The following is a 25162-nucleotide window of genomic DNA, read 5'->3' as shown; positions in this document are numbered from 1 at the left end:
AAGTACTTTAGAATGATAAGGATCTTATGTTAATATTAGAATATGGTCAGTTGTCATAAACTTTAACAGCGAATTTAGTCTAGCCAGTTTTTGACTTGGTGTCCCACAAGAATCACCATTGGAAACATAATCAGAAACATCACCTCGATTACCAGTTCTGTGCTGATTATACGCAATTGTATAATATAGGCACAAAACCGACTTTGGTTTCATCAGATATGACCTACTCTATCTAAAACACTGTATTGGTGGATGAAGACAAACATTCTAAATTTGAAGGATGATAAAGAGTGAAAGTTTCGAAAATTGTTTAAAATTCCATAAAAGAATGTGCGAAGAGTGTAAAATGGTACCATTTGCATGACATAAAATTTTAGTCCGGCATAGCTAATATTTTCAAATCAATGAATTTTTCTCTATACTGGAAGGGTACGGTACAATGAGATTTTTTTTTAATTGATTATGATACAACAAAAATGTTAGTAAATGACATATTATCCAGTAAGAAGAGTATAATAATCAACGATTAGGAAATGCATTTAACGCTTATTACAACACGTCTTGGGATATACATGTACTTCAAGATAAGATCGGTGGCCGTGTTGGTTAAGCGGTAGAATATCCAGTGTCCGAATCCCGGAGATTTTCCAAGGCGTGTTCACACCAGTGAGCGGTTGCGCTTGTGGGACTGAAAAGTAAAGTGTTGCCAGGTTGTTCGGATGTGACGAAAAACCGAGCGCCACCCGTGTGCACGTTTATGTAGGAATTCGTTGGCGAGTAGGTTGAAAGGTCGCTGTCCAGGCAAAATTCTCCCCGCCCCCCCCCCCCTACTACCTAGCGTGGCACACGTCTCAAATTTACGAGACGTTGCACTTCACTCCTTTCCTTTCAGGATAAGCCCATGGTTGGAATTTTATGTCTATACGTCCCTCTAAATGTAAGCCAATGATTTTGTTTATAATGGAGGCGAGGACCATAATTTTATTTTCCCTAGGGGGTTGGATGGCCGAATGGTTAGCACACCAGTCATTGAATCAACTGGCGTGGTTTCGAATCCCCGGTTGTACGGGAGAAGGAGTAGGGTTGCCTGTCCAGCCTCGTGGGTTTTCTCCGGGTCCTCCGGTTTCCCCCCACTGCTAAAGACCCCTACGCGCAAGCGAATTATTGAAATCCCGAAATGACCTAGTCTGTGTCGAGTGGACGTTAAACCCTATTTCTCTCTCTCTCTCATAAATCATAGATAAAGAAAAGATATCTAATCTATTTGATAACATATTTGAACCTGTAGAAACGTGCACATCCCAATTATTAGTCTTTCTGGTTTAAGGATATTATATAAAAAATTTATTCATAAAGTAAGAAAATTTACAAGTTATTATTAAGTGGATATCTATATAGATTGATATCTATAGGAATATTATTATAAATATTGAGATATCTTGGCGTGTTTTAAGACAAGATTGTAACCAAGTATACCGTGTATTTAAGGTAAAAACAGTCGGTAGTGGCTATCTTTATCGACCTTCAGTCGTCTTAAACTGACGCTAACGATACCAACGGTGCCGTTTACAAAACAGATCATCAACATGGACAAAAAGGAAGCAGAACCCAAAAAGGGACACCCTGTATTTGTGTATGTTTTAGCATGTTTTGCAACTACAGGAGGTTTATTATTTGGATATGATACAGGAATAGTGTCTGGTTCCATGTTACTTATTGAAACCAAAGAAAACTTTGATTTATCCACTGTTTGGAAAGAAGCAATTGTCAGTGCTACCATAGGAGCAGCGGCCCTTTCGGCCTTGATCGCAGGATTCCTTACAGATTTTCTTGGACGAAAAAAGACCATCATGATAGCGAGTGTGGTGTTTGTTATTGGTGCCATAGTTATGGGAGCTGCTCCAGATAAATATGTTTTATTGGTTGGTAGAATAGTTGTGGGTATTGGTATAGGTAAGTAACTATTTTAACAATAATAGAGAGCGTGATATGGGGAGGACTGTACCATACACAATAATAAACAGAAATTACAAAAAAAAAACAACATACGAGCCATAAGAGAACTGTCTGATTAGGTTTCACTTAAAGGGTCAAGAACGGAAACCGGTCTTTTATTTTGTCAATAATCTGCTTTGTTTAATCCCATCGCAATCTTTTTAATGACAAACTGAACATTGAAACTGATAAATGTAATCTGTTGCAGAGGTATAATTATCTGCAAAGCTATTTTTGTCTTGTGAAAAATGGAGTCGCTTAAAACTCGGGAATTTTCTATTGAACCATTACCACAAAAATGAGTCGCTTAAATGGAAAACTTACATGACCATAATTACTGGCAAGAAGCATTCTGAAATTACTCAAATAAATTATTCGTCTTAACGCAAATGTTCCTTCATTTCGCATTTTCGTAAACTAAAAGGGAAGTGAAAAGTTTTTGCATCAGTAATTGGTTTTGATGCTGTATCATTTTTCTTGTAGAGAGGCAACTTGTTGGTATACCTCATATCCTTTCAAGAAGTTGTTCATAATTAGGGATTTATAATGTTAACATTCGAGGTGTTTGTAAATTTACACGTTAATATTTTTCTGTATTATTCTTCGAGGAAGGATATTGGACAAATTAAATCGAAGTTAAAATCCGTACACACCAAGGATATTAATTGTGTCGGCAATTTCCACCACCGACGAATAATCATTGGCCTAAGGTAAATTATGAATCAAAACCAGATTGTCCCCGATGTTTCGTCTGCTAGATGCGTACTACTGGGATACAATCTATCACCGACAAACCATCTAAGTTGCTAAATGTATTTCCAATTGCACTATGACTACGAAAAGATAAGATATATTTTATTACATAAAAAGCCCACGGTAAACAGCAAACAATTACATAAATCACATTCTCACAAAATAACATCCCAGAATAAAATATCGCGCGACTCACACGCATTCTCATAACAAGGAGTGATTTTATATTGTTGAGTCCAAAAGCGTGTGGACAAATGATAAAAATGCGCGAAGCGTTATATAAATGAAATGGGATTTAACGTCCTACTTTTCTGAACCAAACGAACTAATGAAAACAGGGAAGACATATAAAATGTTCGAGAAATGATTCTAACACAAATTTGGCTACTTGCCTGATGATGAATGAATCTGCTCAAGTAAGGAAATTGACACATTTAATCTAACTGAATAGTTTACATGGCTGCAGCATTCGTCAACGAAACAACAAACTTAAAGATACATTATGGGGGATTAGATAAAGAGCTGACAGTTCTCACTAAAACAGTTAAAAACTAGATATTGTAAAGGGAATTTGCTGAAAATTTCAGTCAAATTGATCCACTCTGATCCGAATTTTACCGATTGAATTTTCGGCCTAGCCTCGATCATCATTACTAAAGTCGGTACGATAAAAAACATAGTCTCGATTATCCATTTAAGAATTAAATCATGAATGGAAGTCGAACAGCAAATCGGAACCTAATCCATTGTAGGCTAGCGATGACATCAAGAGTTAATAATGGTCCGGATAAGTTAATTGTCTAATTAATAATTTAGATAACAATTCAGGCCTAAAGAAAGACCTGTAATAGGCAGATTTAGCTCTTGCACAATGTATGTTTAAAAATTTTCTACTTTCAAACAGATTTTTCAGTTATTATTAAAGCTTAGCGACATAATGATAATAATAATAATAATAATAAATGTCCATTTCTTGAGCGGCAAATCCATCCATAAGCATGCTCAAAGGGCTTTTAAGAGCAATAAACTATATACATATCTGTTCAACTATTTAGCCAACATATTCAAGTTTATAATTGGGATTTGAAACTTGTAAGAGTTTTCTATCTCCGAACTGTTTTAATTTTGATGATGGAATGCACAAAATATTTTGATGCTGTGATCTCAAAGTACGAGTTGGCTGAAGGGATTTCAAATCAGGGGTAATGACAGGTTAGCTCAGGATATAATCCTGGCAGCTGTAATCTGTACTTTTTAACGTTTGTACAGTAGGGCTTGTGTACTACCAGCTAGTAAACTATTACAATAGTCAATTTTAGATAGGACAAGTGGTTGAACTAATGACATGTCGCATTTCACCAAGTCACTCAATCGTTAAACAAATCATTGTATTTTCAAATGAAATGGGCCCCTGATACCATGATGCGTTCCTGCTCGATAAATAAACGAAAACGAGAGAGAGAGAGAGAGTGAGAGAGAGAGAGAGAGTGTGTGTGTGTGTGTAACAAACTATGTCATTTCGGGACTAACATATGGTTCAATTTTATTTCTACAATTCGCTTGCGCGTAGGGGTCTTTAGAAGTGAGAGGAGACCGGAGGACCTGTAGAAAACCCAAGAGGTTGGACATATGACCCAACTCCTTGTCACGCCACTTGAATCATTGATCCAACGCGCAGGCGTTAACCATTCGGTAACTCACCTCCCGTCGGGAACAAAAGTAATATAACTAAAAGCAAATCGGGTCGACAGCGGTGAAAAATCAGAGTGACATGACTTAATAATAATCAAATTAGATGATTAAGATATATCACGATTGTTTGGGTTATCAAAGCACGAAATAGATAAAGGTGACTAACAACCTAACAGAAACGCGCAATGAGTTCGAAGCCACAGACATCATGGGTCGTTGACATGACCATCACCGACTTTTTTTTTTGGGGGGGGGGGGGCTGGCGACTCTGGATGCTTCCATTGTTTACACAGAATTTTGGAGCTTGGTTGAAAGTGATGAATTCAGGTCGCGTCCACGGTTACGAATCTGACCCCAACAATATCAGGATCTGCTTTAAAACGGCGCAGAATGTCACTGGACACCAGTAATCTGGCACGTTAAGGGCTTTGCCACCCATCTTGCAGAAACTTTTGTCATTCCGATCTCAATGGCGATAATGTGCTCTACCCTTTCATGAGAGATGCCCACAACAATGGCAATATGTCGAGTGGTCAATCGTCGATCAGCCATCACCATGTCATACACCCAGGTAATGTTTTCGTGAATGGTTATGGTGGATGACCTTCCAGGGCGTGGGTCATCGTCAAGACTTTCTCTGCCACGTTTAAATTCTGTAGCCCATGCCTTTGCTCTGGAAAAGGAAGGGACATCATCCCCTAAAGTTGAAACCATTGCGGCATGTATTTGTGGTGAGGTTAGTCCTCTCAGTTGCAGGTACTTGATGACTGTCCTATAGCGAGTTTTGTCCATTTTTGGTGATTTCAGTGGGTAAGTTCACAAGGTGGTCTGGTACGAAGACAATAATAACACTACAGTGTTGCAGTTCTTATGTCTAATATTCATTCAATGAGTACACTTATTGGTGGCAAAAGTTTTTTTCAATCGAACTGATCTATCCTTTTCAGGCTGCCCTCGTATCATAGACTATAATAGACTGTAGCACTTGGTAGCTTATCGCCAGATCATACTATCAATATAGACTATAACTAGTCTGTAACGTTTGGTAGCTTATCCAGACCATATTATCACCAGATAATATCATAGACTATAACCAGACAGTAACGTTTGGTAGCCTGTCGCCAGACCATATTATAACCAGATAATATCATAGAGTGTAACTAGACTGTAACGTTTGGTAGCCTATCGCCAGACCATACTATCACCAGGTGGTTCCATACCATACTATCACCAGGTGGTTCCATACCATACTATCACCAGGTGGTTCCATACCATGGATCCCCATCTATTGTGCCATGATGTAATATATCATATCATATTGTCAGAACATACTATCACCCGGTGTTTTCACATCATAGTCTATCAATCAAACCATAAATAGACTTTTTCCATGTTAATTTATGGTGCGATTCTGATGCACTCACTGATAGACTGTCGCAAAAAGGAACCACGTCATACGATGGACGATCGTCAGACAACATAATGCACTACTGCCGGATGGTACCATATAACAGACCTTAATTTATTGTTCCATGTGGTAACATATCATAGCCTCTCGCCAGACCATACTATCACCCGGTGTTTCCCTATCATAGAGTATCATCAAACCATATTATAATCGTCTGCCATCGTAGTGTTCCATGTTTCTGTATGTTGAAATTCTCCTGCTCATACTAATAGACTATCGGAAGACCATGTTATAGACTAACGCCATATTGCATCATATCATACCCAGGAAAAGTCTCTGACCATATACATATACTATATATTACTGTCAGATGGTACCACATCATAGACTATCTTGGGGTTGACTTTGTAATTATATTTTTTCAACACTGGAAACATACGGTAAACAAAGTAGGTAACGAATCTAGTTTACAATCCATCGCCTATGATATATTTTTATGAAGGTCGGCCCCAGATTGTATATAGTGATCAATTTATTTCACCTTCAACTGACATGGTTCATTTGACACAATTCTTTGAGCTTCATATGTAATAATACACGTTGTAAAGAGATTTACTTAAATAAAGTTACATAAGGATACACTTTCTGATAAGCATATCAAATTAACTTATATAGATATGACAAGCAGATAATTTTAACTTAGCAACATTAAATGAGAACCTTCTCGTATGTCCTCTAGTGAAAACTAAAAGTGGTGAAAGAACTTTCGCCCATAGTGGCCCAACATTATGGAATAGGCTATCAAAAAAGACTAAAGACTCTTAAAACATGACATCTTTTAAGAAATCTCTTAAGACTGAACTCTTTAAATCTGTTTACCCTTAGTGCTAATAACTATTTTGTTTATGGTAATTTTACCAGTTCGGACATTTATTTTGTTCATTCCTTGTGTTTAAATGTTTATCGTATCATGGTTATTTTTCATCTTTTAAATGTGTCTTATGTAGATAGTGCTCTTGAGCAACCAGTTTGTTGGATATTCAGCGCTTTATAAATAGATTATTATTATTTTTATTATTATTATTATTATTATTATTATAAATATGACGAGTATGAAATAGTTTTGTAACAGGGCCTATTTTAAGGTTTTATTGACGAAGCACGGTTTCCGGAGATGGAAGTGTTTTGACTGGGTTTCCCCCCTATGGTTTCCGACAAAATTTCCAAAACATGACTCAAGGTTTTCCACACAGAACTTGGTAGCCCAATTTAGCTTCTTCCATCACCGTTATTAGCTCTAATGTGTTGGAATAAACCTTCTGAAATCGTGACCAAATTAGTTGTGACCAAAACAAAGACTCACCAGAAGTGAAATAAAAACTTCCTGAATTATCACCACGCTTACACTTTTAAAACAAAACAAGCGGTTGGCATACACGATACGCCGAGATTCTGTAAGATATGGATAGGGAACAGGGAAAATCGATAGGGCTCAACCTCTCATTGTCCCAATGCTACACATCGAATATGAAACTGTAGCCTATATCGCGTTCACAAGTTTTTTGGCAAAGTTTGGTAACTCGATGGGGTTTGTCGTCTCATGACCCCAATGCTTTACATCAAATGTGAAAAAATAAAACAGTGTTAAAACGCAAGTCCCTGTCGCTTCCACAAGGTTTTCCAGGGGGCTTAACTCCGGAACAGAAGGTCGCGGAATGCTGATTATCGGTATGATTCTTGCTCCCGTGTTCTCAATTTATCACAATATAAAGCGCACAAACTTTGTTACGCTCTGTGTATGTAAGGTCATAATCCAAGCAGATGCACCAAAATCGAATTCAACCAAGATCTTTTGATCCTCAACATTTAAAACGGTCAAAAATTGAGGCCTAAATTAAAATTTGCATACTATTGACATTTGTGTTTATAGCTGCGTATCGGTATCATTGGCAGTCCAAAGAAACGTTCAAAAGCAGACGAACCTTTACTGTAACATGCAGCTGACTACTTGCGTCAACAACTGCTTTATTTTTCGACATTTACATACAATCCACGAAATTGAATCGAAACCAAACGCATTGATTGATGATTACAATGATTGTTAATGACACACTTGCTAAATTTCCTCATGCGATCTTTTCAGATTCACAAGGATACATAACATACCATTATACCATCTTTTCAAAGCATGACTTTTAGATTCTCCAAGCACGGATTTTTCATTTCGAGGCACGTCCGTGTCTGTAGGCACGTTAAAATAGGCCCTGGTTTTGTTTTAATCTGCATTACCACTATAACTGGTTTTATGTATTGGTACTGGTAAACAGACCCACCCCCTTCTATTATATTGTTTTATTATGTATATGTCGGTTAAATATTATTATAGATTTCTTAGATAAACCTTCCTGAGTGTTCTTAATGATTAAAACAAACATCTGATAATCTAATCTTTTATTTAAACAGGTTAAAACTTGCCATTTCATCATCATATGGGGATAAACAGTTCTAAAAGTCTATTGACAACGCTAATTAGATCTTTTTGTATCAGATGACGAGAAATCCCATCAAATTATCTAACACTTTTCTTTTCTCAAACATCGTTAATCGAAATAGAAGAGCTCTGATTGATACTGTGGTTCTGTGATTTTTTGCTTCTTGTAAAAAATTAAAACAAAATGTCCAAATAAATGTCAATATTAAACAGCGTGATAGATTGCATCATCAATGCTAAATATTCGAAAACAATAACAAACGCATATTTACGGGAGTATTTTTTGTCCATATACTATACTTGTTCTTTTATTTATTAAGAGGTCGAAGAGCCAAAAAACTTGGTGTTCGACTAGAATGTCCTTAGTGCAAATCCCGGAGTGAAAACCCCGATTCCCACTTGTGGCTTTTGAGAGATAAAGTGATACTCAGTTGTTCGCAGGGCCGGAATAAGCTTGCGTGGGAACCCCCTCTCTGAAAATGTCACTGGGATCCTTGCATCAACAGTGAAAACGCGGTATATTTTGGACTTTGTTAGTCTCAAAATTACCGACGTCTTTTGCTGACGAATTGTTAAACTAAAATTCGTTTGTTGAATAATGTTTGCTGTTCATATTTTATAACATAATTGGGCCATTTTCAAAAAAAAAATTAATTGGGCCAATACCCAATTAGGTTACTGATTGTGTCTGATGCTATCTAAGCCAATAATAGCGGAAATTAATGGATTCCAGAAACCTTAGAGCATTCGATTCCGATGTTAATGAATTTTGTATTCATGGTTAAGATCTAAATTCGTGTCTTTCAGCGTAGAATATCCGCAATTGGACTTGCAAATGGTTGTTCCGCGTAGACCTGAGATTATGAAGAGAATCTATGATCCCTATTTAAGATTTAGTACGTGGAAGTTTTCTTATTATGAGCAAATAAAAGACTTCGTTATTGGCAAGCTGAATACTATATGGCGACTTTATTGTATGAAAACCATTACGTTATGCTGAAAGGAAAATCGAAGAAAATGTCATCAATAACTGGCAGTGATTATCAAACAAGATTTCAGCGTGTTAAGAAATGGTAAAAATTAAACGTCATATGTCTTTTTTTTATAGCTCACGGCCAGTAATTTTTCATTATAGACTCTAACTGGCCGAGTTGCAGTTTAGCAAGCATGAAACATGACGTTACTGTTTCATGCTAATATTACCGGACAACAAAGCAACAAAACCCATGGGGAATCGTTTGGATTATGAGATTTTACAAATATGTTTTTTTAATTTTATTGATTAACTCTTTAATAATTGATATATTAAATGACCAATAGCCTGATATAACTCAGTTCAATTAGATGCTTTCCATTTATTTAAAATCAGGTCTGTAGTCCATAGATTGCTTGTTGTGACTACATCCGGGTGATATTTACCTAACGATTTATTCTCTGTTTACCAATCACACGAAAAGTGATACTCGAATTCCGCCAGTCCCCAAAATTGTGGCAATCGAGTGAAAAGTTGGATTTGGGGCTACAGCATATGTGCCGACTATATAAGAATATACCCCAACCAACCATGGCAACTGAAACATAATGATTGTGTTTAATTATGTCACGATTCTACTCACAGCATCTCTGTTGTCCGTGCTCGCAGAACTCTGACTTGATTGATTTCCACTTCATCCGATTGTCATTCTGTCAATTCGGGTTATTCCAGTCCGACAAATCAGAATACCACTATCATATTTGGTCCCTTGAGAAGTGCGATAACTCTTTCAAATAAAGGGATATGAATTACTTATCCGCAGTCTGGTCCCAAAATGACATATCTTTAAACCACTGTTTGTAAGGCATTTAGTGATAGGACTACATTGAATTAATATAACTTTATGGATAACAATCACTAGCAACTTTGATCATGCAACTTTTCAATGCGTATTCTCTTGTCGTTATCAAGCACAAGGTAAAGAATAATATGATACAAAAAACTGAGGGTGAACTGAACCAAAAACACAAGGAATCATTATCTGTACAAACCTTTAAACCACTTAAATAATGTCTATCTCCGAAAAAAAAATGTTTATTTGATATTTTTAAAACTGAGATACAATATAGATTTTAAAAATGTGAAAGATATTTATTATTAGATATTTTCGAGATGGAGATAAAACATAGACTAAAATAAAAAAGGGTTTATCATCATATTTGATATTTCTAAAGCTGGGATAAAATGTAGATTTACAAATTGTGCCCTACTGTCACCAAACGACATTCAATAGCTTAAATTGTATTTCTACAAATATTGATTATGCTACATATGATAACAAACAGGTTTTTTATTTGGTTTAAATGTATCAATATCCTGCGTCGCGGGACCAAAAAGGGTTTGCAGCACTCATATATGACACTATCCTGCGTCAACCGCTTATAAAATATATGCCTGTGAGGCAATCCTGCGATGCGATCTGCTTTCTTGAGTTTCAATACTGACTTCCATATTTTGACTACATCAGGTACTTCACCGTATTGTTCGAAATCCCTGCGTATATAACAATACTAAAGGAAACTACAATAGCTATAATTATTATTATATGTATGCCTTCTCAATCTGATTAAAACACTGATCCTATTTCGTTTCGTTTTTTTATAGTTAAAAATTTCGTTTTATTTGGCTTTACTACACAAGGATCTGAAAGAGTTGTTATATTACCGGCGTTTTGGTTGAAGTGAGGGATAAGCCAATGAAACGGTCTGTTACGGCGACTTCTTGGCGAGCCATGCTCGGAACTGTGGGTAAACCACTAGAAACGTCAACGCTGATTGATTAATCAATGTCTGACGTCATCGGTCAAAAGCAGCTCGTACGATCCCTGAAACGACCTTCGAGTACAACTTGTCAGATCTTCATGTAGTGTAGGCCATCGGAAGTATATAAAAAAACGAAATATAGATCTGTATTTTAATCAGATTGATGCCTTCTATGTTTGTCCATGACACTTGATCGCTGACCCAACTTCTGACACGCTACATGTCTATCTTAGCCTCAAACCCGAGATTGCTAGTGGGGAAACCAATTTCAAAATCAGTTCATAGTGACGAAATGATGTCTGAGCAATCGGAGCCAGTTCAGCTCTATTAAAGACTTGAGGAAACTCCTTAAGTTGAATGCGTTTGAGAGTGACCACCAGGACCATAAAGCACTATTTACTTGATTGGCCATCGGCAAACACTTTACCCGTGATTCAAATACAATGTACTAAAATGGAAACGCTTCCCTATTTTTCTTGATCAGTGATGACTACCAAAAACTGGAGGATTAGGATTTACATTCATTTGATGTCACTGACCACGCTTATTTCCAGGGCACCTAATTAATCCAAAATCTTATTTGAGGACCGTGCAGTATTATATACATGTATCATTGGAGAAAGAAGCATTCGAATTTCATTTAGAGAGTAGAATTTCTTTTCATGTGTACTACCAGCCTTATCTAATTTTTAAACCCAAAATATTCCCGAACTATCAATTCTTAAATCATTTGTATCATACTTACAGCAGCAGCGCTCATTGTCATATAGGAATATATAATTAAATGTAAATACTTGGGCTTTTATTATCCATATATTAACATATTAGTAAAGTTGTATTATTTTATCATAGTGATATCTGTTGGAAAAAAATGTGATAATCTCTTTCTAAACAAACCTCATATTTTGCACTCATGTTTCATGATAAATGTCCGTCTGAGGATATAAAAATGTCTGCTTTGTATATAAGAAATGCAAGACCGTGTCTTACAGTTTCAAGATGAGTTCGGCTGTTGTAGGAGGGAGTAGACAGCTTAGCACCCTTCCTCCGACCAATCTGGAGACGACTATTACATTAAATAGCCCTGCTTTATAGCTGCAAGATATGTGTTTGGGAGAGTGTTTCAGTACATGTACACCTATGAAGACTATCCAGCTATGCTATAATTATATGTTTTATGTCTACCCACTAAGAACGTCAAATACAGACCAACATCAGAAACATCAAAGTTGAAACCTGTCTAACCGAATTCCCTTGGCCCTAAAAACCTCCCCATATATTTCTCCACACAGCCACACTGCTTATAAGCGCCATTGTATGGAATTGTTTCAGGATCGTTGCTAAGAGGTTTGTGGAGTCTTCGTCTAGCTTCACCATCGATTTCCATTGCTGTCAGTTGCTGCAAACCCAGCCAAACATCTGGCGTATAGTGATGTGTGTAAGGGAAGGGTGACGATAGAGGTTACATAAATAAACATTCCCCTCCCTGAACATATTCTTTAGATATACCTATTTTATGAGCTTTTGGCTACAACCCACAACACATAGACTACCAGGATTTAATACCCGTGTAACCTATTTCATGAGCTTTTGGTTACAACCCACAATACATAGGCTACCAGGATTTAATACCTATGTAACTAGATTACCCAGTGAAATGATTATACAATATGTCATAAAAAAGATAAACGGGGTACAATTTATTCAATTTAAATAATACATCTATTATATAGATGTCAATCCAACTGAATGAAGGTGTTATCGCATACCCAAATAATATCTTACAATGAATACTTTGTTGGTTGTTTTTTTTTTTACCGTTCTCAGACTAAAACTGATCATAGATTTCACTTGTTTACGGTAACGAGAGACTGTCGTGTCTGAATTCATCAGCAACAGAAAATAGGTTTGTCTGTGACCGGGTATGGAGAACGACGAAACACTCAAATAGAAAGTCATTTCAAAAACCGCAAATCATTCCATATGATTGAAAGATGGGCCGAAGGTCTGGCCTGTATGGATAACCGACTGTCACAGAGAATGCCCCCCCACACACACACACACACACACACACACATCTCCCACCCGTTCATAACCAACCAACCCACCAACCATCCCAAGAGAGGCAAATGAAAAGTCTGAGAGAATCTACTACAAATCCTCATATTGACCGAAAAGGTCCGGGAAATAAAATTTTCCATCCTTGAACTGTATAATATTTATTTAGTCATCTTCATTCCTTTACATAGTTCATGGTTAAAACGAGTATGTTTACATTGATTCAATCTATATCAGTAAGTTTGGTTTTTAAATCAATGTCAATCTAATTCTTCGACTTGACTCGGGTTTTGAGCTAATAAGGGGCATGAGTTTAACCCACACTTCCGTTACTTTACGTCTAATAGACTTGCAATGGTTATGTGGAAGAGTACAAATTCGATCTGGCTGACAGACAATAATTGTCACTTTAATTGCTGAAATTGAACGGACACGAAAAGGACTAGCCCCGAGATCACTTCTGAATTTAAAGTGCCAATGGATCGCTCTGAAAGTAAAGTTCGTTTGCCCATTACAGATATAACTAAGAGAAACAGAGAAAATCTGAAATTCCCTTGATTCGGATTGCTCGAATGACAATAAACCACATCCCTGAGTTTAAATAAAGTATTTCCTTTTTAACATTTTCCTGCTCAAAACTCGGCTGAATCTGAGATCTTTATTGACAGAAATGGAACAGAAATTCTGCGCAAATGTCAAGCACAGCAATTTCAAACACAAACTTCTAATTTACAGAAAACACTAGAAGATTAGCCATAAATTAATTAAAACCATTTGGAGGAATCGTAAATTATTCATAACTATGCACTGCGGATAAGTGTTTCGTTTTTTTACAGCCTCGTCTACGGTAGTGGCCAGTGGTGTTGTAAAACATCGTCACAATCTGGTCGCAATCTCTGGTTTAAAAACAGCCGCTTGATCAGATAGCGTAAATAAACTTACGGTCATGTTGTGTAAAACAACGACACGAGCAAGTTGTGTAAAATGGCATCACGGTCAGATGGTGTAAAACAGCGCCACGAACAAGTGGTGTAAAATGGCATCACGATCAGAAGGTGTAAAACGGCGCTACGAACAAGTGTTTTAAAATCACACCACGATCAGATGATGGTGTAAAATAATGGCACCATTGGTAGCATAAAGTAAACTTCAGAAACAAACTACCACTTAATTGAACTATAAGTAATGGCGAGACAGGGCATACTTACTATTTCTAGAATATCTGACACCATTCTCATCTGAGTTCATAGAGTCAACCATTTACAAACACAGTTATGATTTCATGTTATTGATCAAAATTTTATCATTGGTGATTTCCCATGAAAAATAATAAATTGATCTTAAAGTAGCTAAGTCTCTAACTCAATATCATCCAAAATCTTCAACATTGAAAACACGAATTATTTGTCAATTTAAATAAACATTGATGCTGTTGATCTTACCGGAAAAGGATGGGCTTCTGATATCCAATATATAGAACAAAATAAACATTTTACCATTGGTACACAAATCGTGTACCATAATGCGTTTCAGCCCCAGTTGTAACAAGAGACTCGAGGAACGAGGCTAGACACATTGCACCAAATCAAACGGAGTCGCCATATTCTTATCTGGAGATCATGCGCAATAAATACTATGTAGACTGGAATAACCGGACGCTAGAAATTTGCATTCGATTGAGACTGCTTGCTTATTTCGCCGAACATAACTGATTTGAAATTAGAGTAAAAACGGAAACCATTGAATGTGAATCAGTTTTCATACATTTATATTACAGTATTATATGCGTTGCGACCCAATTGTGTCAATTTCTAGGTCCCAAATGTTAGCGATTTAGCTCCTTTAAAGTCATTTTACCACTATAGGAATAACTTGCATACCACATTATTGTGAAAAATGAATCGCTGATAGGAATATTAGTCCAATAATGGTTCAATTCCGTTCAATTATCACACATAGATGTTGACTTGATATTTTATCGATGTATGCTGCTCGTTATGTATTAGGCTACCGCAATTTTGTTGTCCGCGAACATTTATTGATGAGCCTATTTCAATCAGATTTAACCCAAGCCGTCCGGGACGTTAACTGGCGTTGGTATTTTGATTTCGTTTTCCTATTGAAATGAAATAATCAACCTGAGTGCATATTAGCGTAGATTTAGTGAAAAATGCAAATAGCGCATCGTTACTAAAATAAACTGCCAGAAGTGAAGAGTCTATTTTATACCCCAAAATATAAAAATAGATCGTGACGTTAATAAGCATTGCCGCTTTGGGGATCTTGGAGGGTAATAAAATATTATTTGATAAGACTGACTAAACAGTTTCACCGTACATGTTGAAATAAGACTGTGAGGTCAAAAAAGAGATATCAATGTTTAAGCTGTCAATTTATGTGTTGTAGATATTATTATTGATATGATATTATTCAAAATGAATTACATTTATTTTCTTGGTGACAGTGATAATGTCTCTTTAAATATGTCAAGATGTCTTCCACCCATAGAATCTCTTATTTTAATCAAACTGTAATGTAATTATAAAAACGACTTCGTCTAAATTTTAGATAAAAAAGAATATTTCCGTTCCTTTGATATATCAAAGCCCCAGCATGCCAAAATAAAGGCCAATAACACAATAAAAAAGTTTCACATATAAATATTACATAATGTTGAAGCTAACTGTCTGGCGATTATTGTTCGGGTAAAGAATAAGAAGGCAACCATTTTTCAAGAAAAGATATTTAATGATACGCAAATTAATTACTTTTCAAGTATAAGGCAACTACTTTTCAAGTAAACAATATTAATGCAGCTTCTTGTCACGTAAACAATATTAATGCGACTATTGTTCAAGTAAAGAAAAGGCAGCCGTCTATTTTTCAAATAACATCATAAATGGTTACAACTCGGTTTGTTATTTATTAATGTACGGACGTAGGCGTTCAGTAGTTGCTGATTTACAGACCTATTTCTCTGCGTCATCGCTTGAAGTTTGTATCAGAAATAATCTATAAAAAAATCGAAGCCATTCTGATCTAGATGTTCTCTTTTATTGAGAAATAATATTAATCCTTCGTCAATAAAGACTGTCTTGGCCTGCTGTGAATTCTCGAGAAGATACACCTGCCCCTCGAAATATGACAAAAAGAATCTAATTGAGGACAGAATTTAATCATTCTGTGGAATAATATCAAGGCCACCCAGATAGCAATATTGTGTTTTTCAGAAAAACAAAATTCTTTTCATCTCTAGGGAGCAAATACTGTTACTGTTTTAAATAATGAAATTAATCTTTGATATATAGAAATGGCCAGCTAATTTGACACACCATATTATCAGTATTGTCGTGTAATTATAAGCTATTTATCTTCGCAGACATTTTCCAGAAAATAAGATACCATGCATTGATACATGTATACAACCATGGCAAACATCGACGTTAGACGTCTGTCTTTTTAAATCATTTTGACATTTAGTGCTAGAATCTTTTTGTCTCTTAACGCAGTATGCCAGCTTTTTTGTTGTAGGTTTCTTACATGTGTTTAAAGTATGCTCTTGATTACTTTTGATCGAGATTGCCGTCCGAAATGTTCCAATACATGTGTGTTCCCAATCAAATGTTCAAAGGGGCATTATTTGTAAGATTTGGAGAAAAGGATTGGTAGAAAAGCTAGAAAAAAATGCCATGATATATGCAAATATACATGTAGCTCTCGAAAAATGCGTCTTTAATTTAATTACATTTTACATATTGGTATTTTTTCAGGTTTTGCATCTATGACTGTGCCTGTTTACGTTGCTGAAGCAGCTCCATCAGATATTCGAGGTCGCCTGGTAACACTGAATCAATTATTTATAACCATTGGTATTGTTATATCTAGTCTCATAGCTGGTGCTTTCAGTGAGATGAAGACAACCGGTTGGAGGTAAGTACGGTCGAAAATCAGATCAGTCGAAAATCAGATAAGCCATTTTCGGAAGTCCGCTATCTGCCTGTCGCTCATGTGTCCTTGAGAGATACTGGTGGTTAGATAGCCACTGGGCGACAATGGCTGTTGATAGAAAATATCAATGCAATTTGTTGTTAATTTATGACTTCGATCGAATTCCCATTAATAATTCTTCGGGTATTTTAATTCCTTTCTCCATGCATCGCTATGTAACTATTTCTGCACGGTCGGGATTTGTACTCCTTATAAAAGGTCCGAACCAGATTGTGGATTTGGTTTTGGCATCCGGGTTCTAGTCTCGAATATTGGTCATAGTGGTAATGTATAAGTAAATATATATCTGGACTAAAGTACTGCTTTAGAAAATTGTTCTAGTCTTGGAACATAAAAATATTTCAACAATATTGATGTTCTTGGAGCACCAAACGCGCGTAATGACACCCAGCCAAAATATTAAAAAAGCGCATCATTTTGCTTCACATATTTCTCAAAAAGTGTAAAGAATTATTATTAAAATCATACTATCATGAAGTATCTACTGACTTGAAGTAAAACGACAACACAAATATTTGTACTTTATTTATCTAAAACACATTAAGATGGCGGTGTGAAATTGATAGAATAAAAATCACTAAAATCACTATAACTTTACATGACCATAACGTAAGTAAGAATACATTATTTTAATCATATTAAGACCAAACTTTGTTTTTTTCGGATATAGTCTTAAAATCTATATTTAGAATTATAAGTCGAATGAAAATTATAGACTCAAGAATAATAGTCGGTTATCTGACGCTCAAGTTTATCTTGCAACCCTAAAACAACAGACATGCATTTACAGATAGTATACGGCCCTCATCCGGAAGGGATTCTTTGTGAAAACCATATCCACCTTTTTTCTAGGTACATGTTGGGTCTTGCTGGTATACCTGGTGTGGTTCAGTTTATAGGATTTATATTCATGCCAGAGAGTCCTCGGTGGTTGGTTTTACGAGGTCGATTTGATCAAGCTAGAGATGTGTTGAAACAGATAACTGGTCAAGAAGATGTCGAGGATGAATTGGAAGACATGAAGAGAGCTGTAGCAGAATCAACCACTGCAAGGGGAGATGGTTAGTTTCCGTTTGTGGATATCCATTGACAATTTATACGCATAATTTCTTATAATTATCTATATTTGTTGTAAGACTAAAAATAATTAACATTATGACTGTAGAATAATAAAATGCGTATGCCAACCAGCCCCCAGGAGGCGTATTCCGACTATTTGCCCGAGGAAGCCATGACCTAATGTTTACTGCATATGTGTTTAGTTTCATGGTAGGAAAGGATTAGAATAAATGTCCGTGGTCTTATTGTTTGATTGAAAACAGAAAAGGTCGATTTGATTTTAAAAAATATCGTTTAATATGAAAATGTATGTCCTTAGATTTAGAAAGTCCGGATATAACCTATTTTGTAAAAGCATACACAAAACTAAAATTAATAAAGATAACAATTTCCACTGTTTTATATTGAAATTAAATTTTGGATAGAACCAGAATCATTCCTCGAGTCCAACAGATTCTGAAATTGCTAATCGGTAATCACCACAATTAGACCCATTAAACGCTTTATTTTTACTTAAATTAAAAACAAGATTTTACTTCGAAATATTGGTTTTATAAGCTCTGTTACAAAGTGACGAATACAGAAGCGGGGTGGTTTATCAGATAAAACAAAAATAACCCAGACGATATTTTTACCAAAAGATTCTCAATAAATCTCTTGTCTTAGTATTCGGTTGCTATGAAGATAAACTTTCCATTTTCGTCAGATATGAAAATATGTCAGAGCCAATACCATTTGATTTGTAAATTACGTATATGATCCGATTAGCCTGTAATATGAAAATATTAGACAACCAATCGATATTTAGCAGGATGATTTACTACTATAACTGTGTAGACAGTTTTCTTAAAGCCATAGTTTTCATTTATACTGAATCAAAAATTCGATAATAGGTTATATTACGACAGTCCTGATCTCGACATCTTAATACCGGATATAACAATATTTTATGTTCGGTCGCCACTTTTATCGAAAATCCAATCCACTTGCATCGCAGGGGCATAACTTGATTTAGGGAGAGTGGGACTTTTTTTTTACCCCTTTTCCATTTGGTTGATATTTTTTCATCGCAGATTAATGACGCTTTTATTATTCTTTGTTGAAATTAGATAAATGAATAAAAATTGTCAGCTTTGTTAAATATTCATTATGTCTAAAATGGCTAGGAATTTATAAATTTAAAAGTTTCCTCGCGTATAGGCATTTTAGTTGTCATAAGGAACACCGACACTTACAAATGTTGAATATGTACGTACATGTACTATTTTTGTTCTAAAATAAGACACAAATAATCAACGCTATATTGAAACATTGTGAGGAGTATGCTATCTACCGTATCTGAAGAAACGAAATGAAATAAAATGGAGTTTAAAGGAGCTAATTCTCTAATCTTTGGCCGCAATGCATATAATAATGTAATTGAATGAGTCTTTGGCGTCTGGTTATTCAAGTCTACACAGGTGGTATTCTCCTGTGGGATATATTTAGACTCGTTCATCGAGTCGAAACATTACAAATGGAGCTCGAAAGCATTCTGGCACGCGATATGTGTCCTAATTTTAAAATGTTCAGTTTGTCTTAAATATTAGATATCAGAAGCCGATCTTTTCACGGTAAGAAAACAACCAATGTTGATTTAAATTGACGAGTATGATGCGTTTGCAATGTCGAAGACTGCGGATGATATTGAGTTAAAGACTTGGCTACTTTCACGTCATGTTGTTCTGCTCTGATTGGGCTAATGAAGACGGGCATACGCCATACAGTGTGCTATGAGAGAAATTTTGCCCTGACAGCGGCAATACGTTATGCCTTGCCAGGCCCTCCGTCCTGCACCACTGGCAAGCGGGAACCACACCCGGAAGAAAACAATAGAAAAACTACAAGGCAAATCTTGAATATGCTGAAAGGGGCATTGTGTGAGCGCAATATTTGCCTGTTGCAAAGTCTTTTTCCGGCTTAAAATGTTATATAAATCATTATTTATACATTTATTCACGTGAAAAGCCCATAATCATTAGATATTGAGTGAACTAGAAAATGTCAATCTCACCTGCGTTAAACGCAAATAAGGCGGACCAAACCGAAATTATCGAAGATGTATAACTTACAGCCTTCTGTTCCTATATATTAAAAGTCTTATTTTGATTAAAAGTAACAAAACTTGAATAGTACTCCTCGTCTGAAACCCGATAAAAGTAGCTAGTCATACCTTCGCTCAGAAAGAATTAATTTTACAGAAACGTAATAAGGTGTAAATAACTCTGCTCCTTTTAGTCTTTTAGATTAACTTTGGTGTAATATACTTCTGGTGGTGTATCAGTTTTAGAACAGATTTGTATATTTTGTGTAATATATTTAATGAGGGGGTGGGGTGGGGGATTGGGGTCAGTTAAGTTTCAGATAAGACTGGTATATTTGAGGTAATGTGGGGTCAGTCTTAGATTAGATTTGTATATTTTGTGTAATATATTTCAGATGGTGGATCAGTTTTAGGTAAAATGTTAACCACACCTCACGTTAGAAGAGCTTTATTTGCTGGCGCTGGTTTACAATTCTTTCAACAGTTGTGTGGCATCAATACAGTTATGTAAGTTAATTGATTATTATGTTAAAGTTGTAATGAAAGGCTCTTCTGTTAGATAACTTACAGAATATACTGTAATTCAGAGTGTTTTAGCCGCAGAGCAAATTTTTGCTTGTGCAAAGGGGTCTTTAGCAGTGGCGGGACACCCGAGGACTCGGAGAAATCCACGTGGCGGCCTTACTCCTTGTTAAGTACAAGCTGGAAATCGAAACTTGGCCAGTTGACGCATTATACCAATGTCCCCACCAACCCCCTCAAACATGTATATAATCAAGAGATTATGCTAGAAAATGTCAATGTTTTAACCTATTGAGTGACTTATAAAACAGAACGCTGAACATGATTTTGGAACACCTGATACCACATTTATTTGAGAAGTTTAAGTAGCTATAAACTATTTTGGGCCAGGTTTCCCATTTAAACAACATAACACTTGATACTATTGGTATCATTAAATCGAAATGAAAGTGAGAAGCAATGTAAAACATCTATTTCAAATTTGTTTGCTTCACATGGCTAACAATTTGTATTTCAAAGCCGATGTTAGTCATTTGAGGCATTTCGGGTCCCTTGCCAACTACAATATTGTGAAAGTTGAAAGTCAAAGAGAAATGGTATAGTTCTGTTAAGTATTTACAATGACGAATTTAAAATTTCGCAAAATTCGACATCATTTGTTGGGCAGACACACAAGCCAGCATCATCTATAAGTCTTGTGTACAATCTTTTCAAAGGCCTCTATTTAATGTAAGGAGACATTAACTACTAACCTATCATTCGTTCATTTTTATTTTGGTTTTGTTTGCTTATACATGCATTATGCAAGAGCCAAATCTGCCTATTGAGGGTCTTTCTTTAGGCCTGAAATGTTATCTGAATTATTAATTAGACATTAATGAACTTATCCAGACCATAATCAACCCACGATACCATCGTTAGCCTGCGATATTTTGTGGATTTGAATACATTTTGTGATTGATAATTTAACGTAAAACTGGATAATCGAGACTTTGTTTATTATCTTACCAACGTTAGTAATGACGATCGAGGTTAGCCTAAAATTGAATCGCTAATATCTCGGTACAGAATGAAGCAATTTGACTGAAATTTTTAGCATATTCTGTTTTCATTATCTATGTTGCTTAACTATTATAGCGAGAATTGTCAGCTCTTTATCTAATGTTATCTAATGCCCCGTTAGTTAAATAATCAATTTGGGTAAATCTTTATTCGCATATTTCTTTATTTCAGTTATTACAGTGCCTCTATTTTAAAACTGGCTGGGTTTCCTGTCAAATATGCTATATGGTTGGTTATGGTACCAAATACGATCAACTTCCTATCAACTTTTATAGGTTTATATTTAGTAGAAAGACTGGGGAGGAAACTTCTCACCATAATTAGTTTAGCTGGTAAGTTGGAACTAATCACCAGATGTCTATCCCAGAGATGAAAATGTAATAAATGACATAAAATGGGGTTAAACGTCCTATTTTTCTGCACCGACTGAACGGGAGTACGCGATACAGTGCGCTATGGGAAAATTCTGTGCGGACAGCAGTGCTACAATCTAGTCTTAATTCCAACTCTCGGGGGTTCTTTTACGTGCACGATAACGTGTATACGGGTCCTTGGTATTGATCCCATCCTAAAGACTACAAGCTGTTCCTTGTCAGATCCTCCGTCTTGTACCACTCACACGGGAAAACCACGTTGGAGCCAACACAGGGATCGAACCCGGACCTCCTGGTTAGTGAAAATGTTATAACCCTTTTCTTTGTTAAAAGGACAATAGGAATAACCTGTTATCAAACATGCAACGATTTTCACTTTTACCTCAATAATCGCCATGAAAAGTGTTTACTGTAACACTTTGATTTATTAAAAACAATTATACTATGCTTCTAAATTACAGGGGTGGCATTAGCTCTAGCAGTGTTGGCTATCGGATTTCAGTTATCATACGTTTATTCACCGGAACTCAACACCACACTTGTAGAATTTTATGGTAATGGTTCAGCTATTATGGACTGCAACTCGTATTCATATACGTAAGTAGCGCGTAACTTAAAATAAAACAAATTTACCCGCATTGAATGACATTTGTTATCATTACCCATCACTCTAAGATACTTGGATTAGTTGTTGAGTAATTATTATACTGTAATATTCGTCTTGGTGTCATTCTGTAAGAAAAGGGCTATTGGGGATATTGGTGTTGTTAAATTCTTTGATAAATGAAGCAATCCAGGAGGTGGTGGGCTAACGGACAAATGTTAAACTTGATGTTTAAATGTACTAAATTTATGTTGTGTAAAAACACGTTTTTTAAAATAATTAATATCGGAACAGAATAAAATTTAAGCACAAGTAATTAATAAAGAAACCCAAAACGTCAGCTAACGTTCGAATGGATTTATATTATGTCAAAGGCACGCGCTTGAAAATATGTGTGTCGGAACAGAATCTAATGTAATCAAATCTTACGAACATATGCTTTTCAGTGGGTAAAAAAATCTGAAACCTTGTAATGTGGACCAAAAGGATTATTATCCCTGAATGTATTGCTTCTTGTAGGACTTGTGAACAATGTATAGAACATAAAGATTGTGGTTTTTGCTATGATGAGTTATCTCGAGCTACGTGTTTACCAGCTAAAGATGATGTATTAGCTGAAGATGGACGATGTGGTGCCGTTGGAAACAGTACAGAGGTAGCTTCGGGATTCCATTGGTCTCAGGGTTATTGTCCTACAGATTACACATGGATGGCCGTTCTTGGACTGGCGTTTTTTGTCTTTGCTTTTGCTCCAGGTGAATAGTTTATTTTATTTTAACTCTTACGTATTGGACAATAAATAAACCACACTGGGATTTCGGACGTGATAATTTACAAAGAAGAAAGAAATTATAAGACATTCGCTGATCATTTTTTTCTGATTTCAGGTCTTGGACCCATGCCATGGACTATTAATTCAGAGATATATCCACTCTGGGCCAGAAGTACAGGGACGTCAATAGCTACAGCCGTCAACTGGATTTTAAATCTTATTATATCATTTACATTTCTTACCTTGACAGAAACTATAACAAAACACGGTAAGCTTATAGTAGAACAATACAATCATGCTACCTCAGGGAGGGTGCTACGATGGCTCACAGAGTTCGGGGCTCGATCCCGATGTTGAGCGTGGGTTTCTAGTAGTAATGGACGGGGTCTGGCAAGGAACATTGTCCAGTTGTTCGCATTTTTTTGGACGGAAACCGGAGTTCTCGTGTACACTTTAGCGTACCCGAAAGATAACCCATGATAGTTGAAATTCAATTGAGGTCCGGGCAAAATTCGTCGCTTAGGCCCGTTTTCATTATCCCGGTTGATACAGAAAAGTAGGACGTTAAACCCGATTTCATTCATTCGGCTTCAATGAAGCGGTACAAAATAATTTCGTATTTCCAATATTTATCTCTAGATTTAATCTAGCTTGTCATCAAGTTGACTGATCATGGTTCAAAACAAAAATAATTACCATCGACTAAACTACGGTAGCAGAAATCACACCCAGGAAACCAGGCTGAAACTTCTGAAGCTATTGACAGCAAATAATGCCATTTCTGGTCGACCAGGAAGAATGTGAAAAGAGACTGTAGTTTAGGTTAGCAACCACGTGTCATGCGCAACCATGGTCATGCAAAATCAACCAATTAACGATAGAATCCAGATCCTTGGCGTTCAAATGGATGAAATGATAAATTAAAACGTATTAACAATAATAACTGTTGACTGATATGATTTGATCAACGGTCATTCACGTTCGGTTATCTGTCATTCAAGTTCTTTTTAGTGTTCTGTATCACTTCTATTCTAATGTCCCCCTTTTCTTTTATTTCAGGTACATTTTGGTTGTATGGTAGTTTCTGTGTATTAGGAATAATATTCGTCTTTATTTTTGTACCAGAAACTAAAAATTTATCGCTTGAGGAAGTTGAACTCATGTTTATGACGAAAAAAGAAAGGGCGTCTAAAGACTTTAAGGAAAAATCAGCTAATGGATTTGTAATGGAAATTAACGTGCCCCAACCAGAAGTTGAAAATTCCGACATTAATATAATATCACCGGCTTCAACTTACAACAATGCCGATCCAACATCGACGAATTATTACAGTACACCAACAGGAAGTTCGACAAAACTTTAAGATCTTTTGAACCTACCGTTTATGACAAATACCAAGTTTAAAGTGGCAGTTCTGCAATCTTGTTCTACTTCTAATAAAACTACTAAAATCAGAGGAGGGCATGTGAAAGTTTGAAATGAGG

General features: G+C 36.0%; 1 protein-coding gene across 1 annotated transcript; it reads left to right on the top strand.

Moving 5' to 3' along the window:
- Window positions 1-1417: 1417 nt before the first annotated feature.
- LOC126827299 (proton myo-inositol cotransporter) lies at window positions 1418-25162 on the top strand. Its single transcript, XM_050556570.2, has 9 exons — window positions 1418-1953; window positions 16964-17123; window positions 18054-18262; window positions 20739-20850; window positions 22099-22259; window positions 22763-22898; window positions 23425-23660; window positions 23793-23945; window positions 24737-25162. Exons 1-9 carry the CDS (start codon window positions 1587-1589, stop codon window positions 25039-25041), a joined length of 1839 nt encoding a protein of 612 aa, XP_050412527.1. The 5' UTR covers window positions 1418-1586; the 3' UTR covers window positions 25042-25162.

Source organism: Patella vulgata, chromosome 7 (assembly GCF_932274485.2).
Source record: "Patella vulgata chromosome 7, xgPatVulg1.2, whole genome shotgun sequence".
In the NCBI taxonomy this organism is placed as follows: Eukaryota; Metazoa; Mollusca; class Gastropoda; family Patellidae; genus Patella; species Patella vulgata.
The sequence above is the reverse complement of the archived record's forward strand: the minus strand, read 5'-3'. Positions and strand labels throughout refer to the sequence as shown.